Source organism: Suncus etruscus, chromosome 4 (genome assembly GCF_024139225.1).
Source record: "Suncus etruscus isolate mSunEtr1 chromosome 4, mSunEtr1.pri.cur, whole genome shotgun sequence".
NCBI classification, from domain to species: Eukaryota; Metazoa; Chordata; class Mammalia; order Eulipotyphla; family Soricidae; genus Suncus; species Suncus etruscus.
Window position 1 is genome coordinate 113,680,129 of NC_064851.1, and position 24,973 is coordinate 113,705,101.

Here is a 24,973-nt window from a genome sequence, read left to right on the forward strand (position 1 = left end):
CAAAGCTCCCACTCGGCGGTCGCTCCGGGCCGCTTCGGCGTCTGCGGACTGCAGCGCTCGCGGGGCGCGCGGGTGCTTTGCCTTGTGCTTCTTTCTCATCTCTGACCGCGACAGAGGAGACTCCGGAGCGGCTCCTCCATGGCTTGGGCACCTGTTTCCAGCTGAATCTTTCTTTTATTTTTTGTAATTTTTATTTCTTTCATTTTTCTTTTTTTTCTTTTTTTTTGGGTTGAAAGCTCCCCCACATCGAAGGCCGATTCGTCGCGGCGGCGGTGGGGATCGCAGGTCGCTCAGGTGGGTACCAGCGCCGGCCTGACTCCTTCTGAACTCTTGCCTCTTTCCCCCCCTCCTCGCTCGGCACCCCCTTACTTTTTCTCGGAAGTGAAGGGCAGGAGGAGGTCCTTGCCTGTTGGCAGAAACTTGCCAGCCCCGTAAGACTTTAGGGCCAATGACAGCGCCAAGGGTCTTGATTGACAGCTGCGCCGGCCTACGGCAGTGCGGGATCAGGCGTCAGAAGGCGGGAACTGGCTCGCTCCTGGGGTTTCTTTTAGGCCATTATTGAGGTTATAGGTCAGCGTGGCAACACCACTCCAGGTCAGGATCTTACAACGTCCTGAAATAAATATCAGAGAGATGTCAAGGTTGGCGATCCTTTTGTAAGAATTTCATAAGGCATATTTTTTGTTTTTTAATAGCCTTTAAAAAAAACTGTAGTTTTCAGTTTCATATGAATGCAATTTCTGTAAAGGTCCTATTACTTGCCAATTACTTGAACTATCGTACTTTCGCAATGTAAAAATGAGGAAAATTCTTCACTTGCTTTCTCTTGTTTCTCTCTTTGACTGGGTTCTAGTTTCTTAGACAGAAAATGCACCCTTATCTCTGAAGTTGGGCATGTGATTTACATGCATGAATCCCCCTCCTCAGTTTTTTTTTTTTGTGTTTGATTTTAGATTTTTTTATTCGAGTTGATTTTATGTTCTGTCTGTAACTAGTCATTCATTTCGTTTACTTGCCTTAAAGAATGTAATTTTGATTTTTTTCAAGGATCCCTGGGTGTTTGTGTCTGGGTCAGAAATAAATGCTTGAGCTTTTATTGTATAGTGAAACCACCTTGGTTTCCATTTCAGTTTTTTAGGAATATTAATCGTGTTTCCTGAATGGAAAGCGGGTATTTTTCCCTACAGAAAATGGTTTCCAAAATTGGCAGATCTCAGGAGGAAGAATAAAGTTCATTCTATTATTCTGTTGTTTTAGATCAAAACTTCCCAGTTTCATCCAAACAGTCTGACAGTTTAACAAACTATTGCACTCGTTATCTGTTGCCAAGTCAACACTTTCATCCAAAAATCTCGTGACTTAATACAACAAACGTTAGCTGACAGATCCTATGTTTCAGGAATTTAGATGCAGTTTATCAGAGTATCTCCAGCTCAGGGTTTGTACTGCAGTAGAAGTTGAGTTGTACTTGGAAGTCTGTGGTCTCCTCCCAAAGTTCTACCTAGAGGAAAGAGAAACATTTTTTCTGGGCATGAAGGTATCCATTGATAGTCCTGAGTTCTGCTACACCTGGGCTTCTCCTCCTCTGTGGCGGAGCCAGATGATCCAGGATGAGAGATATGAGAAGAGCAACCAAAATGGCCTAATCTCAACAGTGATAGACCTAGGTCCGTGTCTTCTTTCATATTGTATTTTCTTGAACTGAGACCTTGCAATGGGGGAAGGGGGCACAAACCATGAGAGAGCCATGGTTGACAACTTTAGGAATTACTGCATTAAAAATAACTGATCAGAGGCTGGAATGATAGAACCGATGGTAAATTGGTTGCTTTGCATACAGCAGACCCGGGCTCAATCTCAGTTTAGCAGTAGTCTCCTGAACACCTCCAGAAGAAATCCCTGAGCAGAGTTATTGTGGCTCAAGCCCTCTCCCTCCCAAATAATAACTGAACAAAAAATATTTTCAAGACATATGCAGTCCAATGAGGGAATAAACCAGGTCATGCAGAAATAAAGTTGTATTGGCCTTTTCTTTCCTAGAAGAAAATACTTTGTTTCCTTCCCCAAGCATCTGAAGGTCTTGCTCCTGTTTCTTTTGGGAAATATTGGCCCAAGAAATCATGTGTGTGATAGGAATGTATGTGCTTTGAGCACCTACATGAAAAAATTGTATATACAATTGGTGATTGTATTTCTTACCCATGACCATGGATGTGGCAGAAATTGAAGGAAAGGTAACCTTTAAGGCAGAAAAGATTGGGAAAGGCTAGAGATAAATCTTCTTAGCTTAATCATGTGCCAGAGGGCCCAGAGCGGTGGCACAGCAGTAGGGCATTTGCCTTGCAAGTGCTAACCTAGGATGGACCACAGTTCAATCCCCGGCATCCCATATGGTCCCCCAAGCCAGGAGAGATTTTTTGAGCACATAGGCAGGAGTAACCTGAGCATCACATGGTGTGTCCCTTCTCAAAAAAAAAAGAAAGAAAGAAAGAAAGAAAAAGAAATCAGGTGTCAGAGAGATGATAGCACAGTGGGTAGGGTGTTTCCCTTGCGCGTGTGCAACCCGGATTCTATCCCCAACATCCCATGTGGTTCCCTGAGCCTGCCAGGAGTAATTTCTAAGTGCAGCCCAGTATGCCCCCCAAACAAAACAAACAAACAAAAATTCAAGTCAGGATGGGAGAGAAAGTACAGCAGGTAATGGCTCTTGCCTTGCAACCTTGCAAAGAGCTGAGTCAGGTTCCAAGTATAATCTAAGCACCACCAGGAGTGATCCCTGAGTACAGAGTTAGGAGTAAGCCCTGAGCACTGCTAAGTGTGGCCCAAGAGAGGAGAGAATATGCTGCCTATCAGCAGCAAAGTTTTTGGTCAATGAACCATAATTAATTTGTTGAAAAATAAAGGTTCATGTTTTACTATTTTGGCTGTGATCCATTGTAAATTTGCCACTGCTTTTTTCATGTTTTGAAGAATTTGCTGTCTGTCTTTTTTACTAGTTATCAAAGTATTATTCAAGTTTAGCTTTTAGCAGGGGTCTTCAAACTACGGCCCGTGGGCCACATATTGTATTTATTCCCATTTTGTTTCTTCACTTCTAAATAAGATATATGCATAGAAATTTGTTCATAATTTTTGTTTTTACTATAATCTGGCCCTCCAACAGTCTGAAGGACAGTGAACTGGACCCCTGTTTAAAAAGTTTGAGTACCCCTATTATAGCTTAAAATATCTAAGCCTTAGATGCTTTAATACCCACCTGAATGTATTTATTCTCAAATTCGAAACCTGGCTTTTAACAAGTTTGATCTTAGTAGGTTATAGCTTTTGTAGTTTGGAGCTGTTGGATATCTGAAAAAAATTTTATTGGATGCTTAAAAAGATGACAGATGAAATACTTTCATTCCCAAAATGTCTTACTATAATAGCTGCTCAATAAGTTCAAATATGCATAATAATTTTTACTATGCTCAGTTGAATAGGAAATGTCTTGTGTTTGCATGGCTGAACATACTGTCACTTTCCTATTTTGACAGTTTAAAAAACAGAATTAACGAAAAGTTATGTCCTTTTTTAATCATGCTACATTGAAAGTATTTATTCATACTTAAGACATCTTTTCTTCTAAGGTTAATGATAAAGAGGCCAGTTGGCCACTGCAGCATTGTGTGTGGTGTTTGCACACTGCCCAGGTTCCTGGGCACATCCCAGTTGCTGTGTCTTTGTGTTCTATGCCCTGCATTGATAGGGTCTCCCAGGCAGTGCCACTGTGTACTCCTGGGTAGATCGTTTCTCTGTTTTTTCTTCTTCTTTTGTGTTTATTTATTTTTTATTATTTGGAAATGTTTCTTCATTCTGTTCTACTTTGGTGCTTCTGAGATGGGATGCCCATCCGATTCTAAAATTTAGGCCCCATAGAAAATAGTTTTTCTCCGACGTTGAGGTCCTATAATGATTGCTCAAAAAATGCTGAGAAGTACTGTATCTCCGTGGCTGCTTTTCCCTTTCTACTGGAGAGAAAAGGGAAATTCCTGAAAAAGAACAAAACTAGATGAACGTCCTTCTCATCCTGAAGTCTTAATAGAATTAGCATTTTGGAGAGAATTCTTTGATTTTCCTTGTAACTTTGTTTGAAATAGGAATATCTGCTTTTGCTGTTTTCCACCCCACCCCACCCCTGACTCCCCTAATACCCCGTATTTGCGGCCACACCCAGCTGTGCTTGGGGGCTCCGCCCACCTCTTTGCTTGGCTCAGGGGACCAAGTTTTACTGCAGGGATCCAAACTGGGTCAGCCGAATTGGAGATGTACAGGTTAACTGCTGTACTGCCTTTCTCTGCCATTAAGAGTTTTTAAAGCAGCATGCCTTGGGGAAGTGGGACATTCCTGCTTTTCCTCTTCCCGCCTTTTCCTGCACCTGGATTGTAGGTCCTGCCATCATTTCCATTTCCTCCCTCAGCATGTGGCATCTTAATGCTCAAGCACCCTGGAGTGCTAGAAAGCCTGGTACAAAGATGTTTTTCTTCGAGAATAGTATTCTAGTTAATGTTTCACTTGTGACTTTGGGGTATGGCTTGTTATTTAACAGGTTAGATTTGTTTTGTTTTGTTTGGCAGATATATCCTGCTGTCTTGGGGTGGGGTGTCTTATGTGCTTATAACTGCTGTGTTTAAAATTACTCTCCATTAGTGATACTGGCCAACCATGTGGTGCCAGGAGTGGAATCCATGGAGGTGCTTGCCCACTGAACAGACTCTGACCCAAAGAGTGTCTGCAATTGGTATACTGAACTCTTGCTAAGAAAATACTGTATTTTATTCTTTGTAGACATTGCATGAGTTGTTCTTTTGTTTTTTGCTTTCAGTTTTTGCTCACACCCACATGTTGCTGTAGGTTTGGAAACACACCCAGAGGGGTTCACAGGCTACTCCAGGCTACTCCAGGCAGGCTTAGCTCCTGGGAGTACTTTTGGTCTGCTATAAGAGAAGCATACACTGTAGCCCTGCAAGCTGTTTCCCCCAGCCCAAGAACACTCGAAATGCTTTTTATGGTTTGGGGCTCGGTGCCACTCAGGGGTTATTCCTGGCTATATGCTCAGAAATACTCCTGAATCAGGGGACCATATGGAACGCTGGGGATCAAACCCAGGTCTATCCTGGGTCAGCTGCAAGCAAGGCAAATCCCCCACCTCTGCGCTATCACTTTGGCCTGACACTCAGGACTCTTGAACAAACTAAGAACTTCACTTTGCTTGCTGAGAAGCCAGGTTTGATGCAGGCGCTTCTGCGTTCTCTGGCATAGCCTCACCACTTGGAGCCTTCCCCTCCAGCACTGAGCCAGCTAGTCATAACCCCCAGCATCACCAAGTGGGGCTCCCTCAAACAAAAATGAAACACACTGACATCTGCAAAGAAAGATCTTTTATTCTTCCTTTTCTTCTTTCTTCCTTCCTTTCTTCCTTCCCTCCTTCCTTGCTTCTTTCTTCCCTCCCTCCCTTCCTTTTGTTTTGGGCCACAGGGGTTACTCCTGGCCCTGCACTACTAGTATACAAGAAGGACCATATGTGGGGAGCCAGAGATCAGACCCTAGTTGGCTAGGTGCAAGGCAAGCATCCTACGAGCTGTGTTCTTACTGGCCCACCAAACCTCTGTCTTGTATGGGTATTTTTCACCACTGTATTGGAGAAGACCCTATTTTGATCTTTTTTTTTTTTTCCCCAGGAAAAGCAGAACTGATTTCTTCTGACTCTTGGCATCTTGTGTGATTTGGGGTGGTCCCACATCAGGTCGTGCTATGGGGTCATGATTTGCTTAGTGAGTCCCCAGGCAGCTGGGAAGGGCCTATCAAAGGGGCCACTCAAGGCCATGGGTTACTCTGCATTCTAGAATCTTCAGCCTTCTGGCCCCACATTCCACCTAGCACAGGCTGCCTGATTGAGCTGCTCACTCCTCTCACACTCTTCTGAAGTAAATCATCACATTTCAGCTCAGGCTGACTTGACTGGGGCTGTTTCTCAGACACCCCTACTTTATGCTTTTTTTTCCTTTATGGAACTTTTCTCTTTTTTCTTTCTTTCTCTCTTTCTCTCTTTCTTTCTCTCTTTCTTTCTTTCTTTCTTCCTTCCTTCCTTCCTTCCTTCCTTCCTTCTTTCTTTCTTTCTTTCTTTCTTTCTTTCTTTCTTTCTTTCTTTCTTTCTTTCTTTCTCTCTCTCCTTCCTTCCTTCCTTCCTTCCTTCCTTCCTTCCTTCCTTCCTTCCTTCCTTCCTTCCTTCCTTCCTTCCTTCCTTCCTTCCTCCCTCTCTCTCTCTCTCTCTCTCTCTCTCTCTCTCTCTCTCTCTCTCTCTCTCTCTCTCTCTTTCTCTTTTTAAATTGGATTCTTTCTCTCCAGAGCTCCTGAATATAGTCTCCACTTCAGGGGCCGAAGTAATAATAGTAAAGCTGGGAGGGTACTTGTCTTTTATATTCTGAATTCAAATTTACTAGTTGTTTGTTGTAGAATTTTTCCCCCCAATATTACATATTATCACTCCAAAAGTTCCAGATCCTAAATGAGTAAGATTTAGAATTAGGAGGAAGATGAGCCCTGATTTTCAGGACTTCTGAAAAAAAGAACAAGTGACTATAGAAAGGGGCTTGGCCAGGTGACCTTAAAATTGCCTTCATGGTCAGTGACCTCCCCTGGCTTCAATGAACTCTTAGCACTTCTTTAAGTCCCACACGGCTTAAAGAATTCATTATTTCCCTACTGAGAAAAATAAGGACCACAGACTGGAGGCTAATAAGATTCTGTGTTAGAGTTTCAAACAGATCTTTTTTTTTTCCTTCTTTTTACATCAAAGCTGGGGTTCTTTGGCCAGTAGCCTGAAAGAGCAGCCTGAGTTGGGAGCAGCAGTGAAGCTAATGAGCAGTGACAGGGTAAAAGATGAGACGGAGTGATGCAGAAGCAGATGGTACGCAGCCTCTGCCATCTGCTGCCTCTTAGCAGCTCTGGACACAAGGCGCGGCACTAACGAAGAAAAGCTCCCAGACTCAGATAAACCCATGTTGGCAGCCAAAATGTTTTCTTTGCCAAGCTCTGCTCTCTCTCACAGTAGCTTCACCTTTGCAGCTCACCTGGCCTTGGCTCTCAGCTCAGGACACTGAGATCTCTGTTAGAGTTGTTGTGACACTAATGTGAAATAACATCTAAGGAACCTTACTAAAGTGTCTGGCACAGAGTCTTAATAGAGGGTCATTGGTAGTCCAAAGACATTATGGCTTCAGATGGGTTTTACTGAACATTAAATAAAGATTGGGGCCATAGCTCCATGTACAAAAAGAGGGAATAGTTAGGAATGTCAAGCATTTTATCTTCACACCCCCATATGTATTTTTTTCTTGAAAAAAAAAAAATAATGTTCTTGAGGGCCAGAGTGATAGCACAGCAGTATGGCATTTGCTTTGCGTGTGACAACCTTTGGCAGACCCAGGTTTGATCCCCGGCATCTCATATGGTCCCCAAGCCTGTCAGGAACTATTCTGAGCAAAGAGCCAGGAGTAAACCCTGAGCACCACCAAACAGCAAAATAAAGTTTTTGAAAATACAAATGGTGCTTGGGTTGTGGTTGAGCCACATAATTTGAGGTCTAAAGTTCTAGATCCCCAGCTTTGCAAATAAAATGACCAATCCTTATGAAAAATGGGGATAAAGAATTCTTACTGGTTGATTTTTTTTTTCTTGACTAAGGTATCCAACTACTCATTTTCTTTTATTTTACGGGACCCACACCTGGTGATTCTCAGAGAGGTCAGGGATCATTCCTGACAGTGCTTATTGGACCCATGATCAAATAGGTCAGCAGTATACAAGGCAAACTACTTGCTCATTTACTGTCTCTTAGGGCCTCTACTTTTTTTTTCCTTTGTTTTGGGCCACATCCTGTGATGCTCAAGGGTTACTCCTGACTATGCGCTCAGAAATCGCTCCTGGCTTGGGGGACCAATGGGATGCTGGGAGTTCAAACCTTGGTCTGTCCTAGGCTAGTGTGGGCAAGGCAGATGCATTATTGCTTGCGCCACGGCTCCAGACCCATCTGCTATTTATTTTACACTAATTCTGAGCATTTATCTGGTCATTAGTTTTGTTGTCCATTATACTAAACCCAAAGTTTTAGGGAGTAATTCTTTTATTGCTTTTGTAAGTGAAAGGATTCTTTTTTCTTTCTTTACAAATAAGTTAGAAAATAAAATTAATATTTTAATACTGACACAGATTTTAGCTTTGAACAGTGCTCAAGGTTTTCTTTCATGTGGACCTTATTCAGCCAGAACTGTTGCTTTCTTTGGAAAAAGAAGTCTAGTATTCGACTTCCACTCACTAATCCAGAATAGCTCTTAAACTGAAGGAGTATGGATCAAACTTAAGCCCAGAAAAAACTTTTTAGATTCTTCAGTGCAGGATTCCACAATCAGGAGACTTTTATTTACAAAATAGTGGTCTAATAAAGTCCTTTGATAGCAGGTTTTTCACTGGCAAGGTTCAGCTCACTTTGAGGATTAGTATGCCTTTTAAATCTAGGATTGTCCTCAAATGATACTTGTCAAGAAAAAAAATACTCTATACAGAAACCATTTGGGTTTCCAGTATATCTCAGGATTAGATTCAAGTTAGTGATTTTTTTTTTCTGAGAATACTGTGTGTTTTGTGTTTCCTTATTAAGATTTTCTGATTTGATTTCTCTCCTACATATCTCTACCTATCTACCTACTACCTACCTCCCTCCCTCCCTCCCTCCCTCCCTACCTCCCTCCCTACCTACCTATAGAGTCCTGGTTCTTTGATCAGGGATTTTTCCTAATGATGGTCAGAGGACCAAATGTAATCAAACTGGGATTTATCACAGGCAAAGCAAGCACCTTAACCCTGTACTATCTCTCAGGAGTTAAAAATAAATAAATTAAAGTAGGGGACAGAGCAATAATATCGCAGGTAGGGCATTTGCCTTGCAACCAACCAGTTTCGATTCTCGGTATCCTGTGTATGGCCTTCCGAGCATAACCAGGAAATCTCCTGAGCCCAGAGTCAAGTGTGGCGCAAAAAAAAAAAAAAAAAGTGACTTTTTTATAATTAAAGAGCAATTTTTGGGACATACTCAAGACTTTAAATTCTATATACTTTATCAAACTATCCCATATTCATTGATATTTCTACCTAATTACTTATTCTGATATTATCCCTTCTTTGCTGTTGGCAGTCTACTTCAAGTATAGCTTTCCTTTTGCCTTTAGTTATGTATATGTTGCTCATCTGTTTAGATTCCTGGATTTTTTTAATATAATGAGCCATAATCCATACATTATTTTTATTTTGACATTATTTCAGGGCCTTGTTTTGATTAAGTTTTTACTGTAAAGACACTGATGAAACCCAAAATAAAGTAAACCAAGTTGTCGTACAGATGTTTCAGCCACATTTAAATGATTAAACATTGTCTCTTCAAGGCAGAATTCCTTAAAAAGAATTCTGTAGAATCTTTGACCAGGATTCAGAAGTATTAAACAAAATAAATTCAAACTTGAAAGAACTGATGGCATTTTATTTGTGCATGAAATAAATTATGCTCTTAGAACAGTAATATTATTATTTTTGTTTGTTTGTTATTTGTTTTGGGGCCACACCTGGCAGTGCTCAGTGGTTACTTCTGGCTCTGCACTCAGTAATCACTTCAAGTGGTGCTGAGGAGCTCAGAGGGGATGCCATGGATTGAACCCAGGTTGCTACATGCAAGGCAAGGACCTTATCTGCTGTACTATATTTGGACCCTGAATACTAATACTATTTCTAAGATGTTTATTTTCCTCAATATTTTTATTTATTATTATTATTATTATTATTTTTGTTTGTTTGTTTTTGAGTCACACCCAGCAGCTCGCAGGGGTTACTCCTGGCTCTATTCTCAGAAATCACTCCCGGCAGGCTCGGGGGACCATATGGGATGCCGGGACTCGAATCACTGACCTTCTGCATGAAAGGCAAACAGCTTACCTCCATGCTATCTCTCCGACCCCCAAAATTTATTATCTATTATAAGCAGTGAATTGTACTATGTGCCAAAATCCATATTTATACCCAAATATTTTAAATACAAAAACTTGAAGATCCTTTTTCATTATGAAATATTTGCAATGTAAATCTGCTGTGCAGCTTGACTTTTTTTTAGGCAATGATGCAAATAAGTAGTTTAGGCTGATTTTTAATGCTGTGTCAATGTTGAAAAAATTTGAGTAAAACCTTAACACAAGGAGGAGGGCATTTTCCTTGCACACCACTGACCCCAGTTGGTTTCTGACACCTCTCTGGTCCCACTGAGCCTGCCAGGAGTGAGCTTTGAGTATCCACTGTGGTTGCCCCAAAATAAACAGAAACAAAACAAAAAAAAACTTTAAAGACAAATCTTAAGAATGTGTGCTTTGAAATCAAGTTAGGATTGGTCCTACCTAAGCACCTGTTTCCAAGAGTGTAAAATGCTGCAAGAAGCTGGCATTGACAGCAGCATCTTGAGGTGGTCTCTTGTTTCTCGAGTTTCAAAGATGTGGTCCCAGCTGGCAGATGGACTGTTGCTAATAGCTCTATTATAAGATCAGCTGAGGTGTGTTTTGTTGTTGTTTTTATTTTTTGGTAGTTTTGTGTGTGTGTGTGTTTAACATGAATAAAGCAGGTACTTCTGGATGTATTTGGCAGGTATAGGGTATACAATCAGTATTTCTCAGGGTCTATTTTCAATTCTGCTGTTTCTGCTCAGGGCACCATGAGTTACTGAGGTTTAAACACAGGCCCAGACCTCCTGTATCTAAAGAGTGGCTTAGCCCATTAAGCTATTTCTGCTGCTTTTTTTTGTTTGTTTTGCAGCCACACTTAGTGACGCTCAGGGGTTGCTCCTGGCTATGCGTTCAGAAATCGCTCCTGGCTTGGGGGACCTTATGGGCCACAGGGGGATCGAATGGCCATACATCATTGATTTTTGCTTGCAAGGCAAGCACCCTACCACTTGTGCCACTGCTCTGGCCTCTTCTGCTGCTTTTTAAAGATTATTTTATCCGTGTGTTTGGTTACTAATATACATGAGCTTCATTTATGAGAAAGACAATAATAGGTGTGATGTGTAAGGGATAAACTGCCGCTTTTGATCTCTCTCCCTTTGAATTAAGCAATGCCTTGTTGTATTGTTGAAGTAATGGGAAAGTTAGAAGTCTAAGCAGGTACCTAGTGAAGTGCCTGTGACCGAGAAGTAATCAGGCAGGAGCAGAGCAGAGAGGACTCAGTCACAAAAGTTCCCAAGAATGTTGGGCTTCCATCAAGGTCCTGTGTTGAGCCCCTCCTTCCTCATTGTACCTCAGTGTACTGTGGTAGAGTAACCAGTCAAGAAATTCCATTCTTTTAGCCCTTCGTTTGATTAACTAAGCGAATTTCTTTACAGGAATTACTTGCCAGCCACTAAAGGTTCTGAAGAATGTACAAACCCCACAAAGCATACCAAGTGTCTCTTTGAACAAATGAGTTTATTCAACAAGCAAAACAGCAGGATAATTCAAGTATTGTTAGTACTGGAAGCCAAATGCTTATTGTTTGTGCATTTGGAGAAAGATTTCATCCCCTGCAAAATGACATTGTATTGATTTTTATTATTATGAATTTTCCATATTTCTAAGGAAGAAAGTAAAGTTTAAGAGTAAACAAGTACCGTATTTGCCAGCGTATAAGACTGGGCGTATAAGATGACCCCCTAATTTTGCAGTTAAAATATAGCTTTAGTCCTATATTCGCTGTATCAGACAGAACGTTCCTCTGCTGCATGTATTCCTATGCTCATGTACCACAGTGAGCCAATCACAACAAGCAAAGGTTCAAAGATTATACTGTCATAGACTTCCTCTCTGGCCAATCTGAGCAGGCTTTTTACAGTGTAGATTTGGGTCCAGAACATTGTCTAATTTGCATGCATAAAAAGCCTGCTTGGATTGGCTGAGTTAGAGAGGCAGTCGAGCAGCCTTGCAGTGATTGGTGCAGGATCGAGTTGGAAATTTCGTTTTGTGGTGATATTCAGACAGTTTTCGTTTAGCGGCATATTGAAACATTTTTCAGGATATACTAGGCGCATAAGACGACCCTCGATTTTCGGTTGACTATTTTCTTGTTTCAAAAATCGTCTTATATGCCGGAAAATACGGTAGATTCCATTTGGTCCAGTATGGTTCAGGATTTAAACTCTATTCAACCTTAGTGTCCAACATTGGCCTTTTTCCATGATCTCTGCAGTGGATATTGTTAGGCCCTATTGAGACTTAAGACTTATACCATTGTTTCCCAACGTTTCATATCGCTGTCGCTCAGGGCCAGGTTGGGAGTGATGATGGAACACTATGAATACACTTGCTTTTCTCCAGAAGGTAAACTTGGCAGGATATTGCCCTACCCAGGTGAATTTTATATTCTATGCTTACCTGGGTAAGACACAGGAGCTAGCTTTCAGGGATTGAGCAAGCTCCCAAAAGGCAATTTGCAGTATATTTAGCTGTGGGGAAATCTTAAAATTAGGTGTAATTTGTAAAGGATTTTTGTGGTCATGCACATAATTCAGGCTAAAATGTGTTTGTAAGCTTCTGCCTTCTCTCAAGTAATGCCTTGTTTTTGCTGTTTTCATGAATTAAGTACTGGCTTTACTTTCTACCTTCCAGATGCCTTCTGAGTCACATTACTAATACCCCATTTAAGTGAGCCCCCACTAACTAAAGTGTAAAGAAATCACCTGGATTCTATGTCCTAGCAACATCCCTGAAAGGAACACAGATGCATCTCCATATGTCACTAGAAAGATGGTACTGAGGAGCGGCACAGAAATTGGTAATCAAATGCCAAGTCCCAAGACTCCAGATACCATAGTTACCATGTTTGAATGTTTGCCTCTAAATGACACAAAACAAAACAAAAACTTGTATTTTCTAGAATGGCAAGATGCTAAGTTTCTTATCAATCAATGATGATTGGATATCTCCTTGCTATATTAAATAGAAAATTAGCCATGATTAATACAAAATACCTTTGTATTTCCAAGACTCTAAGTCTTAGAACATTCAAATGTGGTTAAGAACATCATATGGTAATCTGACATGGTATAGTTGTTTGTTTGTGGTGCAAAGAAACCAGGTCTCATCATGCAGAACATGAAACTGCTTTTCTTAATTTTTTGAAGGGTTGGTGTTTTGGGGACCTCCTTAGTGGTACTGCGAGCCAAGGCAGTGTGGTGCTAGGGAGAACCTGCAGTGCTGGTAATTTACCCAGGGCCCCCTGCATGCCAGCCATGTGTTCCAGCCCTTTGAGCTATCTTCCTAGTCCTGTCATGGGTCATTATAACATTAAGCAGACTTCAAATTGCTTACAAATTTCTGTTGGTATTCTGCATTTTTCTATAAATTAATTATGTTGACTTTGTCTTTGTACTTTTTCCTTTTCTCAAATCAGTATTGAAATCATACCTTGTATCACCTCTTCAAAATTGGTAGCTTTTTCTTTTTTTTTCTTGGTTATCTGCCTTAAAGACCCTCCATTTTTTTCCCTGATTTGATATCCCATCCATTTTCATGCAATGTGTATGGAGATGCCACCATTTATCTATTAACTTAATAGAGGAAATTCAATTGCTTCTAAGTTTTGATCGCGTTACAACAGTTGTGTGTTGGGTTTTTTGTAGACACAGGTTTTCATTTATTTGGGTAAGTAGCAAGGAGCATGAATGCTGAATCATATGGTAAAAGTGGATTTTGTTTTTGTGAGATGTGTCAAAACTGCCTCCTAAAGTGTTTTGCTTTCCCACATTCTCCATAGCAGCTGGTGTTGCCAGTGGTGTGTGAGACTCAGTCACCCTAATGGGTGGATGGATGGATGGATGGATGATGTTGACGCTGTGTGGAATGCTTGTCCTTGATCAGATGTTTGCCAGGGAATTCTTCCAGTCTGGCATGGTTTTTTGTCATTGTAATTTTAATAGTCTGTATTGAAATGTAAATCTTAATGATAATTTCACTAGAAACAGGCCTCACTAATTTGGTGAGTATTGTATGGAGGGAGCTTTTCTCAGCTTCATCTCTGTGGCTTCTTTCCCATGTTTGAAAATCATTGATATGCTCCTTCTGTTCACATCCCAATCAACCGCCTTCCCCTATCCTTCATCCATATATAATTTATGTTGATCAGACTCCAAGTACTTGGAACTCTCAGGAATCAAAGTTAAAAAACTACTTGCACCATTTTTTTTCTTCTTTTGATCCAGAGGTGATCTGTACAGGTTGCCATCACCTAAACTCCTCAGGAATTCAGTAGCTATGGGAAGGAAGACACGTGGATCATACCTTGAAGATATTCTTTTTTAATTATAATTGTCATTTCTTGAACTTCAACCCAGCTTTTTAACTGTTCCTCATATTTTTCTAAATCACTGGCCATATCAGATAGCTTCTCTCTCCTGTCTTACTCGCTCTCACTTTCTCTGCTTTATTAGTCCTTATTGTCATCAGACTCAATTTTGGAAGGTCCTTATCAAGTGGTGCTCTGGGAGCATCCTGGGAGCTGCTTGGGAATCATTCCTGGGTATTTGGGGTGCTGCATGGTGCCAGGGAGCTAGCTCTCAGCTCTTCTATGTAAGACATACATTCCAGCCCTTTGAGCAAACTCCCCAACCCTATTTGTTTGTCAGACTCATGGTGTTCAGGGATTACTCCTGGCTCTTCTCTCAGGAATCATTCCTGGCAATGCTCAGGAGGGCATATAGGATGTCTGGGATCAAATACAGGTAGGCTGCATGCAAGGTAGATACCTAGCCGCTGTGGTATAGCTCAAGTTCCTCTATTCAGTGCCAGCCCATGAAAAAGTGTTGAGTCACTAAAGAGGAGGCCAAGTGATTTGATTTCTAGTTCCTGGCTTGGTGCCCAGAGAGCCAGGTGGTGCCAGGGATTATAATCAGCCCCTTGCATTAGCATTTGCCTCACCCATTGAGTTACATCCCTAACCTTTAATGGTTTGAGGGATGTTTGTTGTTTTTTTTTATTTTATTTTCTAAAACATGTAATTACTTAATTTTAACCGTTCCTATCTTAGTGTTTAGTAGTCACTCTAATTGCTCAAAGGTGACTGCTGGTCAGTACATGGGGGGCTACGATATACCAGGGACCCAACCTTGGGTTTCTATACACCATATTATATACTCTAATGCTTGGAGCCCTTTCTACAACCCCCCAAATCATCTCTATGGTCACATGATGGACACAGTAAAATTTATGTGGATGTTTTTACAAAGTACCTAAGTTTTGAAATACATGTTAGTTGTCTACCTGGATTGATAAAAACAAGAATATCATGTCTGATCGTGACAAGAGTTGTTTATAAAGTAATTGTATCATACAAAACTCTGCTTCTGATGTTCTCAATGAGTCTGTTTTGCTTTGACAAAATTAACTTATATGAAAGCCATATATTAACTTATATGAGAGGCACTTCAATAGGAAGTATAGGCAGTGCTTTTCTAAATATTTGCTTTTGAGGGAATCCAGAACCTACCAAATATTTGTAGAGCAGCTCTGGTCCATTGGTGTTTGGACTCCCTGGAGCACACTAATTAATCTGCACTTCTTGGGAATCTATAGGTTTGTATGGAAAATAAGTCTAAATTATGTTGTGTTTCTTTTTCTTTCTTTTTTTTTTTTTTTTAAATTTCAACCACAAAACCCAGTAGTCCTTATTGAGCTATTTATCCTGGTGTTCTAGGTGTCTAATTTATAAGGGTTTCTGAATTAGACTTCAGGGCCTATGTTACATTTTATTACAATCTACAACATACATGTAGACTGGCAAGTGTTCAACAAAAAGCCTGTTTAACAGCTGTTACACATCTGGGACTTCGGCTAAAAGGGCTTAACTTAGCTTCACTCGAATTGTGATCAAAAGCAGGGTCTAGAGGCCTTTTAACTAAAGTCCCAGGCTCTGATCAGAGCTGTATTTAATGCCGGTGCATGAGTCCACATAATTATAATTTGTAATAGTCTTGAGGACAACAGGGACTTTCAGTCCTTATCCCTGGGGAGGGGAAAAAGATCAGGTTACTGTGGACTTTAAAAGTAGTGTGCAAACTGGGGTAAAGGTGATGTGCGAGCCAGTGGTCCCTAAAAATGCCTGTACCCATTCTGTCCTTCCTCTGACCTCAATAATCTCTTACTGTGTCTGTGCTTGGCTCAGGAATATTCATTTTGATTCACTGATCACTTCATGAGAGAGTTGCGGAATTTCTTCCCCAATGTGAATACCTTATTTTCTCTCTTCGGGCTTTCTCCCAGGCTTGCAGATGGGTCAGGGGCTATGGCGAGTGGCCAGAAACCAGCAGTTTCCTCAGGAGACCTATAGCGAGCAGGGCTACCTGAGCAGGGAGCAGAGCCGGAGGATGGCAGCGAGCAATCTGGCCAACGCTCATCGGAAACAGGTGCCAGGAGGCATTGACCTCTACCATCTCCTGAAGGCCCGGAAATCGAAGGAGCAGGAAGGCTTCATTAACTTGGAAATGCTGCCCCCTGAGCTTAGTTTCACCATTCTGTCCTATCTGAACGCCACCGACCTCTGCCTGGCCTCTTGCGTCTGGCAGGATCTGGCCAACGACGAGCTTCTCTGGCAAGGGTAAGTTGAACCCCCCAGCAGGACCTTGTGGGACATACTCACGCTTAAATGTGCTTGCCCTGACAGAGACTAAAAAGTTTTCACTACATTGCTTTTTGTTTGTTTGTTTTTGCTATCTGCAAAGATGCATTTTTGAAAGTCACAGGTAATACTGGGAAAACAAGATCCTTGTGAAGAAAGCGAGGGGCCAGAGCAATAGCACAGAGGTCAGATCTCTTGCCTTGCATGCAGCCTATTTGGGTTCAAGCCCCAGCATCCCAGATGGATCCCACGCCCCACTTAGGAGTGATCCCTGAGCACAGAGCAAGGAGTGTGCCTAGTGGGGTCCTATAGGTTATTAACAGAAAAGTGGTTTATCAGTTGAAGGGTGTCCATTGATTAGAATTCATAAGTTGTCCATTTATTCTGAAAATGCAAGTTGTGAGATGAGAATTTAGAATTCAAAACATAGGTAATTCCCACTAATGTATTTTTTTTCTCTACATGAAGAATGGGTATAATTAAAAAACAGGAACTATTCCCTCCTCTCACTGTCTCCTTTCTTATAAAAAGGGAGAATGAGTATCTATTTATTTACTTTCATAGACATATTTTTAATCAGAAGCACTGATTAGCATCAGTGTTATCTCGCAAATATTTTAGTCTAATTTTTCATCTTTTAAAAATGAAGGAGGCATATAGTATTAAGGTGGTTGGATAGAGAACAGAAAATAAATATTGCTATTTTACCATTTTAAATTTGAATTATACATCTAAGAATATTTGGTGGAATGGAATTTATTTTATAGAACTTAAATGATTCCTTAAATAGCAATATAGGATTGGGTCTTGAAAAGGCTATATTTTCTAGCATCTTTATCAAGTCTCATTATTTTATTTTTTTATTTATTCACATTTTGGTTTGGCATCACACCTAACAGTGCTCAGGGATTGCTCCTGTCTCTGTGCTCAGGGATCACTCCCAGCAGAGATCCAGGGTCCTACCTGGGGCCTTTGAACAGGACCCACTGTGCTATTTCTCTGCACCCCCATCTCATTATTTCAAAATGGGATTTTATAGAAGGTAAAAACATAACTAAGGCAAAGTTTTCTTGAGACTTGAATTTCTAAGTTAAAATCTAGTGATAAATTGCCAGACTTACAAATGGTGAAATATATTAGTATCAAAGACATTCCTAGCTCAGGCTTCTCCTGCCACAGAGTTATAATATTGAGAATATGATTTCTTTCTCAACCAATAATAAAAATTCTCAACTAAATAATAAAATCTTAAGTATCGTCTTGTTATTTTCTCCTTGTCTTTTCATAGTGCATGTATTATGGGAATTGGAGAAAATACTGCTGTGTTTAAATTGTAGCTATGAATTACCATAAAATATTAAAATACTGGGGCCAGAGTGATAATACAGTAGGTGGGTTGTTTGCCTTAAATGAGGCCAACACAGGTTCAATCCGTGGCATCTGATGTAGTCCCCTGAGTTCTGCAGGCTGGGTGTAGTCCAAAAGCCAAAGAAAAGAAAAGAAAATACTTTAAAACATGTTAGTCTTTATAATTACTTCATTTTAATATTCCCAGAAAATAATTTAATGTTTTATTGAAGTTTATTTCTGAGCTTATCTGAGTCCAATCAAAATGTAAACTTGAATAGAGAATAAAATCTTCATTTTCATTCCTAAGAGAAAGACTGGTTGTTTACCTTATCATTATACTTGTCTTTTTATGGCACTGCAGTTATTTTTTTTTTTTATGAAGAGGTAAGTTGTTATGAAGGCTAGTTTAGGCTTTATTTTAACTTTGAATGTTTTGCATACTTGTCTTGAGACGTTCTGTTCCTTTCACGTAGTTTAGTAATAAGTCAACATCTATGGAACTAGATTTAAAAAGCTGCTCCTATGTTGCAATAGAAAATTACTAGGGAGGAAATGGATTAAACTTGCTGTTTAATTGATTCTTGGTCTCCTAAGCATAACCAGAAATGATATTAGAGCACAGAAAAAGACATAAGTATAAGCCCTGAGCAGTGCTGGGTGTGACCCCAAAACCAAAAATTAAATAAATAAAAATAAATAGGAGATTTTTGATAGAAACCAATAATGAATATTAGAATGTATAATTTATTTGAGTGTTTGTCTTTCTTTTACTATTATTATTTTGTTTTGAAGACTGAACCCAGCAGTGCTCAGGGCTTAGTCCTGCTTCTGCACTCAGGGATCACTCCTGGTAGGGCATGGAGACCATATGTCATGAATCTTGCCATCTGCAAGGCAAACATTTACCCATTGTACTATCACCCAGGACCTATTCCTTATTTTTTAATAGAAAAAAAAAATCAAATAACTTTGAGGAAATCACCAAAATTGTATCAAAAAATAATAATAGTCTTGTTTCTAGAATATTGTACTTAAATTTAAGGATCTGTGACATCTGTGACATAACTAAAATTTCTAGACATCATAACAAGATAAATCTTTAGCTTTTAAATAATAACTACACACCTCTATCTATGTTAATCTGTATATATGTTAATCTGTAAAATTTGTCTTGAAATATGAATTATATATATATATATAGGCTTTATAGGCCTTTTATAAAAATAATCATGTTACTGGGTTATAGTAAAGAAACAGTGTTTTTATACAGTCTCTTAAAAAACACTGTGCTTGGGCCAGCAAGTAGGGTACATACCTTGCATGGTCCTGAATGGGATTCAGTTTCCAGCATCTATATGTTACCAGCCCTCCAGGACTGATTCCTGAGTGCAGAGCCAAGAGTAACCCCCAAGTGCTGCCAGTGTGGCCCCAAAACCAAAATATAATAATTAAAAAATATAACCAGCTATGCTTAATAGTACAGATTTGGAGGTATGTGCTGAAGCTAGAAACTGTGGTTTCTATTAGCTTACCAGTTTTAATATATGTTATTAAAAAAGAAACATTTTTTTCCCTCTGCCCCATAGTCTTGTTCTCACATTTGGTTTTATTTGACAATAAAGCCCATAGAAATCTATCAGTTAACTTATAGATTTATTTTCACTTCTCAGTTTAGATGGCAGAGATCTCACCACTATATAAACATATTTTCTATATTAACTCTATCTATAAATCTGACCTCATAGGGTTGTTTTTTTTTAAAGATTAGGACAGTAAATAGTATTAAATACTTTAAATAATGTCTGGCATACTTTGGCAGTAGGTAAATGTTATAATTCCTTAGAATAGGTATTATATATCAATTGCCATATATCACATAATAAGTATGTGATTGTGATTAACCCCTTGTGTTTCACTTTAGCAATGTTCACAAATGTTAATTTTTGTAAGTTACATTCATGGGCGGCCAGAATTGTTCAATGCAGGGTATTTGCAATATGCTCTAGTTAAAGAATAGGATATTAAAACATAAGCACAGAATGAAGACCTTCATTTTTTACTTATAAAAAATGTACTTTGATCTAACTTTATATGATCTATATTATGTTTGTGTGTTTTTAACTCAGATTAAATGTAATGGTGCCTTTTTTTTTTTGGTCTGATTCATTTCACTTTTACAGGTTGTGTAAATCCACTTGGGGTCACTGTTCTATATACAATAAGAACCCACCTCTAGGATTTTCCTTTAGGAAACTCTACATGCAGCTGGATGAAGGTACCCTCACCTTTAATGCCGATCCAGATGAGGTAAGGAAGGAACTTCACTGTCTGGAGTAGTCAAATGTAGCCCTTTTGTTCTGATTTTTATAGATAATAAAGCTGAGTGCAAGACTGTGTCTTTGAACACATCTTTTCTTTTTTTATTTTTTTGTTTATCAAGGTCAGTTCCTGGAGGTGCTCAGGGCCGGGGCTACTCCCCCACCTTGTACTGAGGGGGTCACCCCTGGTGTAGCCTGGGGGGCCAGGTGGGGCCAGGGAACAGATATGGTCTTCTGTACCCATGTGTGTGCTTAGCCCACTAGCCTCTGTCTCTGGGCCTAGATTTTCTGTCACTGATGGCTCTGTATTGGAATGATTGCTCTGTGACAGTTGTCCCTACTGCTATTGACAGTTGACTCTGCTGACCTTGCCAGGTCACAGTCTCACCTTTCTACCTGCTCACTTTGTACAACCACTTCCTTGACATCTCCACCATCTGGAGACTGTCGCTCCAAGAGGGTGTCAAGTATGTTTACCAGGGCAGGAGAGGCTAGTTCCTGGGCCGGACTGCCTTAGTATGACCCTGAGGACCACCTGCCACCCACAATTGCCCCTGCCAGGGAGAGCCCCAAAGACATCCACCTTCACCCCCCCACCCCCCACCTCCCCACCCACCCCACCCACACCCCACCCTGGCATCAAAGGGCTTGAGCGCTGAACTCTCAGGTTTTCACAACAGGGCCAGCCAAGGTCAAGAAGCTATCACAGTCACTAGATCACTGCTTAAGAAGCTTCTTCCCAGAAATACATTCATTGAATTGGATCTGCAGTATTGGCTCCTGTTCCCTTTGTGGTGGCACTGCTGCTTTAGCAGGAGAGGCCAAAGAGTGATTGTTCTGGGGTTCACACTCAGGGCCCTATAGATGTGGAGCTTGGGCATGATCTACCTGCATCCTAATATCGAATGACTTGGCAGGTGGGGTGTTGATTGAGGTGTTTATTTTTTTAAATATATATACTATATGTGAATGAGCCAAATGCCAAGATCATTCTTTGACTTTTTTAATTATTTTACTATTCTCCATTTATCCTATCCTGGAAAGGGTTCTTATTTGCAAATGTTTGAAAGTCATCTGCTGGATTGGGTAGATTATTTTCTGTGGAGAAACTTAACTGGTAGCATCTTAATGTCCTAATTTTCAAAATCCAACATTTTTTATTTATTATAGAAGTATTAAGGACTGTATAAATCCTGCAGTCAAATATTATACTTAATCTTTACACTTACTGTTGTAGTTAGAAAATATTTTCTCCTTGAAATAATTAAACATGAAACATAAATAATGGTTTTAGAACATATTACTTGTGCCACATTTAAAAATATTTAGATTTTCCCTAAAATGGAGCTATATTACAATAACAGGGTGCTTGCCTTGCATGCAACTGATCCAGCTTTGTTTCCTGAGCCCACTAGGCGTGATCTTGAGCAGAGAGAGGAGTAAGCCTAGAGCACCACCAGGATAGACTCCCAACCAAACATTAATAAATAGTAGATTGCATTTTACTTATTTTTCCCTTTATCAAATTTTTTGTGTGTAAGAGTAAAATTAAGTTAGATGTAACACCATTGCAAAAGTTTTGGCACATTGCAAATTGTCTTGGTACATAATATCAATGAAACCTATCAAAGAGTGAATTGTAAAGCTCAAGAAAGTATTTAAATGAGAGTTTTCTCTTCCTTTACCAGTATTTCAAAGAGTTTTTTTTCTTTTAGTGAACAACATATTGAAACTCTCAGTGCAAGCCAAATGAATTCTGTTCAAATTATTATCAGAAGCCCATATATCATTTTAATTTAACAGGTTTTCCTTAGAAGGAGCAGAATGAATGGGTAAATTACAGTAAATGACTTTTTAATGGCTTTTTAAGCTAATGCTCTTTGTCATAATGTACATTCGTTTTTATCTTATTTTTGGTCAATTCCATATTCTTTTTATTCTAAGGAGTAGCAATAAGAAAAATGTCAGATTTTGGCTCTTATCTACTATGATAAAACAGAGTCACTGTGAGAGATTCTGCTACACTAAGGTGTTCAGAAAATGATGGGTTTCAGAAATTTGACTATTTTTCATTATATCTAACTCTTTCTTGTGAAAAAACAGTTCACAGCTCAAACTTCATAAAAACCTGTGTATTTTTGAATTATTCTCTTGGGTTTCTTGAATGATGATTATTGGAGTAGAATTTAGAACTGAGGCAGAACAGTCCAGATTTTGTCCTTGAGACCCTGAAGAATCAAGACAGGAGGCACTTCCTCCAAGTCCCAATCTTATAACACAATTTATCAAGATACCCAGGTTTCTGTCACAAATAGAGTTGATGTTTAGTCAAACTGACATCTTCAATTCAATCACTCAAAAATATTACATTTTAAGCAAAATATAACTCAGTAAGTACTGAGTTTTATAGACTTCTAAGGTCAGAAAATTGGATGTAGCTGCTGATGTTGGTTATGGTAAGTAGTCACTCCTAACTAAAAGAATCCCAGTTCTTTAATTTATAGAACCATTCTTTTAATGCAAAGATGAAAATATGAAATGAAAAATGTATATACTCATGTCATATGGATACTTCTAAATATCTAAATTACGAAAGATAGATGATAAAGTATGTTTCCATCTTTGCAGCTACATATATCAGACTGTAGAGTATCTACTAGCATTTGGAGGAGGGGAGCAGAGAAAAGAGACAAAATCACACTCTTTTTTTTCCATAAGATTTTAAACTTTGAGTGAATTATTTACTAAGAAGAGATTACAGTTTTTAATTAAAATAAGATCTTCAGATTTACTTATCCATCCTTCCTCCTATTGCTATTGAGAGTTGGCTGTATCTTCTGTTTCTTCACTCCTTGGCCTGCTTAAAAGAATATTCTGGAGCATTCCAAGAGTATTGAACTCTTCCAAAAAGGCCATGTGTGCTGCCAAGAGACATAAACATAGTCATTCTAAATGACTTGTGGTTCCAGAATTCTGATTCTGTGCTTTCAGAAACATTTTTAATTTAGCAGGCTTAACAGATAGCAAAATAGAATTCTACCATTACCACAATTCAGTCAGGATATAAACAGGCAAGGGGCATTGAAAGACATATGCAGGTACAAGGAAATGAAAGTATGTTAGTGATGAACTTTATTCTATAGTTCCTTGCATTAACTAAGACAGTCTATAACCAATTATTACTAATCAGTCTCAATTTAGCTGTTTCTTTAAGTCATACCTTCAAATTTGAAATAATGAGAAATATATCCTTAAGTTTTGCTTTTATATAGAACTTATCGATATGGGTGGTACTTTAGATTGAGTTGCCAAATATTTAAAGAGACTCGGAAATCAGGGAGTGTTTCTGAGGATGATACATATATATATTTTTTTCCTGTTTTATCCACTCAATGGAGCACTGTCATCAGATGTATTTTTGGTTTCATTAAAGCCTGAGAAGTCAATTCGTTTCATGATCTGTTTAACTGTAAGCGGTGTTGATTTTTAAGTACCTGAGATAAGATGTGTATAATTGTTCGGTATGGTTAAGAAAAAAAAGTCTACTTTTCCATGATTTCTAGTTCTGTACAACATTTTTATAGCAAAGCATCATTAAAATATTATAAAAACAAGAATACTTACAGCTGCAGGGAACAAGATTCTCCAAAGGACCTCGTGCCTATCACGGATATGGGTAACCAAACTCCACAGCACCTGCTGGCAGTGGCTCTTGGGGTGGGGGCGAGCTCCTGCGCACTCCGTGGTACGATGATCCGGCTCAGCGCGCTCCTGTGACCTGCATGACTGTGCCAGCTCTGTCCCGTCTCCATCTGTGCATGAGCTTGTGTACCTTGTGGCAGGTGATCACATTCTGGGAAAGGAATGTGCTAACGATCTCTCTGCTGGCCTTAGGCTGTACCCCTGCCCCGCATGTACAAGTAAACTGTGTTGGTTTCCTTCCTCTGGCCAAAGTCTAATCATTTTTCTTCTGAAGTGTCAAGCTATATTTCTTATACTCTGTTTACTATTGAATATTTTCTTGATTGATAAGTATTTGAAAATTTGGAATGTGAAAAAATGAAAAAGTGGTGGTGAACGTGGTTTCACTCCAGTGTTCCAACTTTATTTTTGGTTGTATAAAATTATTTTCAGTTTTTGGGTTTGTTTTGTTATTATGGCACCACAGTTAGGTACACAGATTTATTTTTAGATGAGCACGATTTTAGCCAGATAGACTGCCCCCCCACAGATAAAGATAGATAGTTAGATAGTCTTAGGCATTTAATTAGATTAATAACCTGGGATAGAATCTATTCTGAGAAATATTTTAAATATAACATGCCCATGTTTTAGATCGGAGTGTTTATACAATTTATTTTCAAGATGACATGTTCTTTTCATTGTTGGACCATCTCAAATATAAACGGGAAATTTGTAGGAGTTTTCTACTTTTTTCCTATGGTAACTTACACTCAATGGATCTCAGATATTATATCTGAACTGGCATGTAATCCAATATATAGCAGTCAGATGTTCAGTTCCATTATTTTATGTGATTAAAAAAATAACCTTTTTATTTTTAGGAATAGGAAATCCTGATTGGTATCTTC

General features: G+C 39.4%; 1 protein-coding gene across 1 annotated transcript in view; it reads left to right on the forward strand.

The window, feature by feature from the left end:
- Window positions 1–11: 11 nt before the first annotated feature.
- The window catches only part of FBXO8 (F-box protein 8), a 42,592-nt gene continuing 17,630 nt past the window's right edge, over window positions 12–24,973 (forward strand). Inside the window, exons 1-3 of the mRNA XM_049771304.1 lie at window positions 12–294; window positions 16,359–16,692; window positions 20,244–20,370. Coding sequence (XP_049627261.1) covers window positions 16,367–16,692; window positions 20,244–20,370 — 453 coding nt within the window. The 5' untranslated portion in view covers window positions 12–294; window positions 16,359–16,366. The remainder of the gene's footprint in view (window positions 295–16,358; window positions 16,693–20,243; window positions 20,371–24,973) is intronic.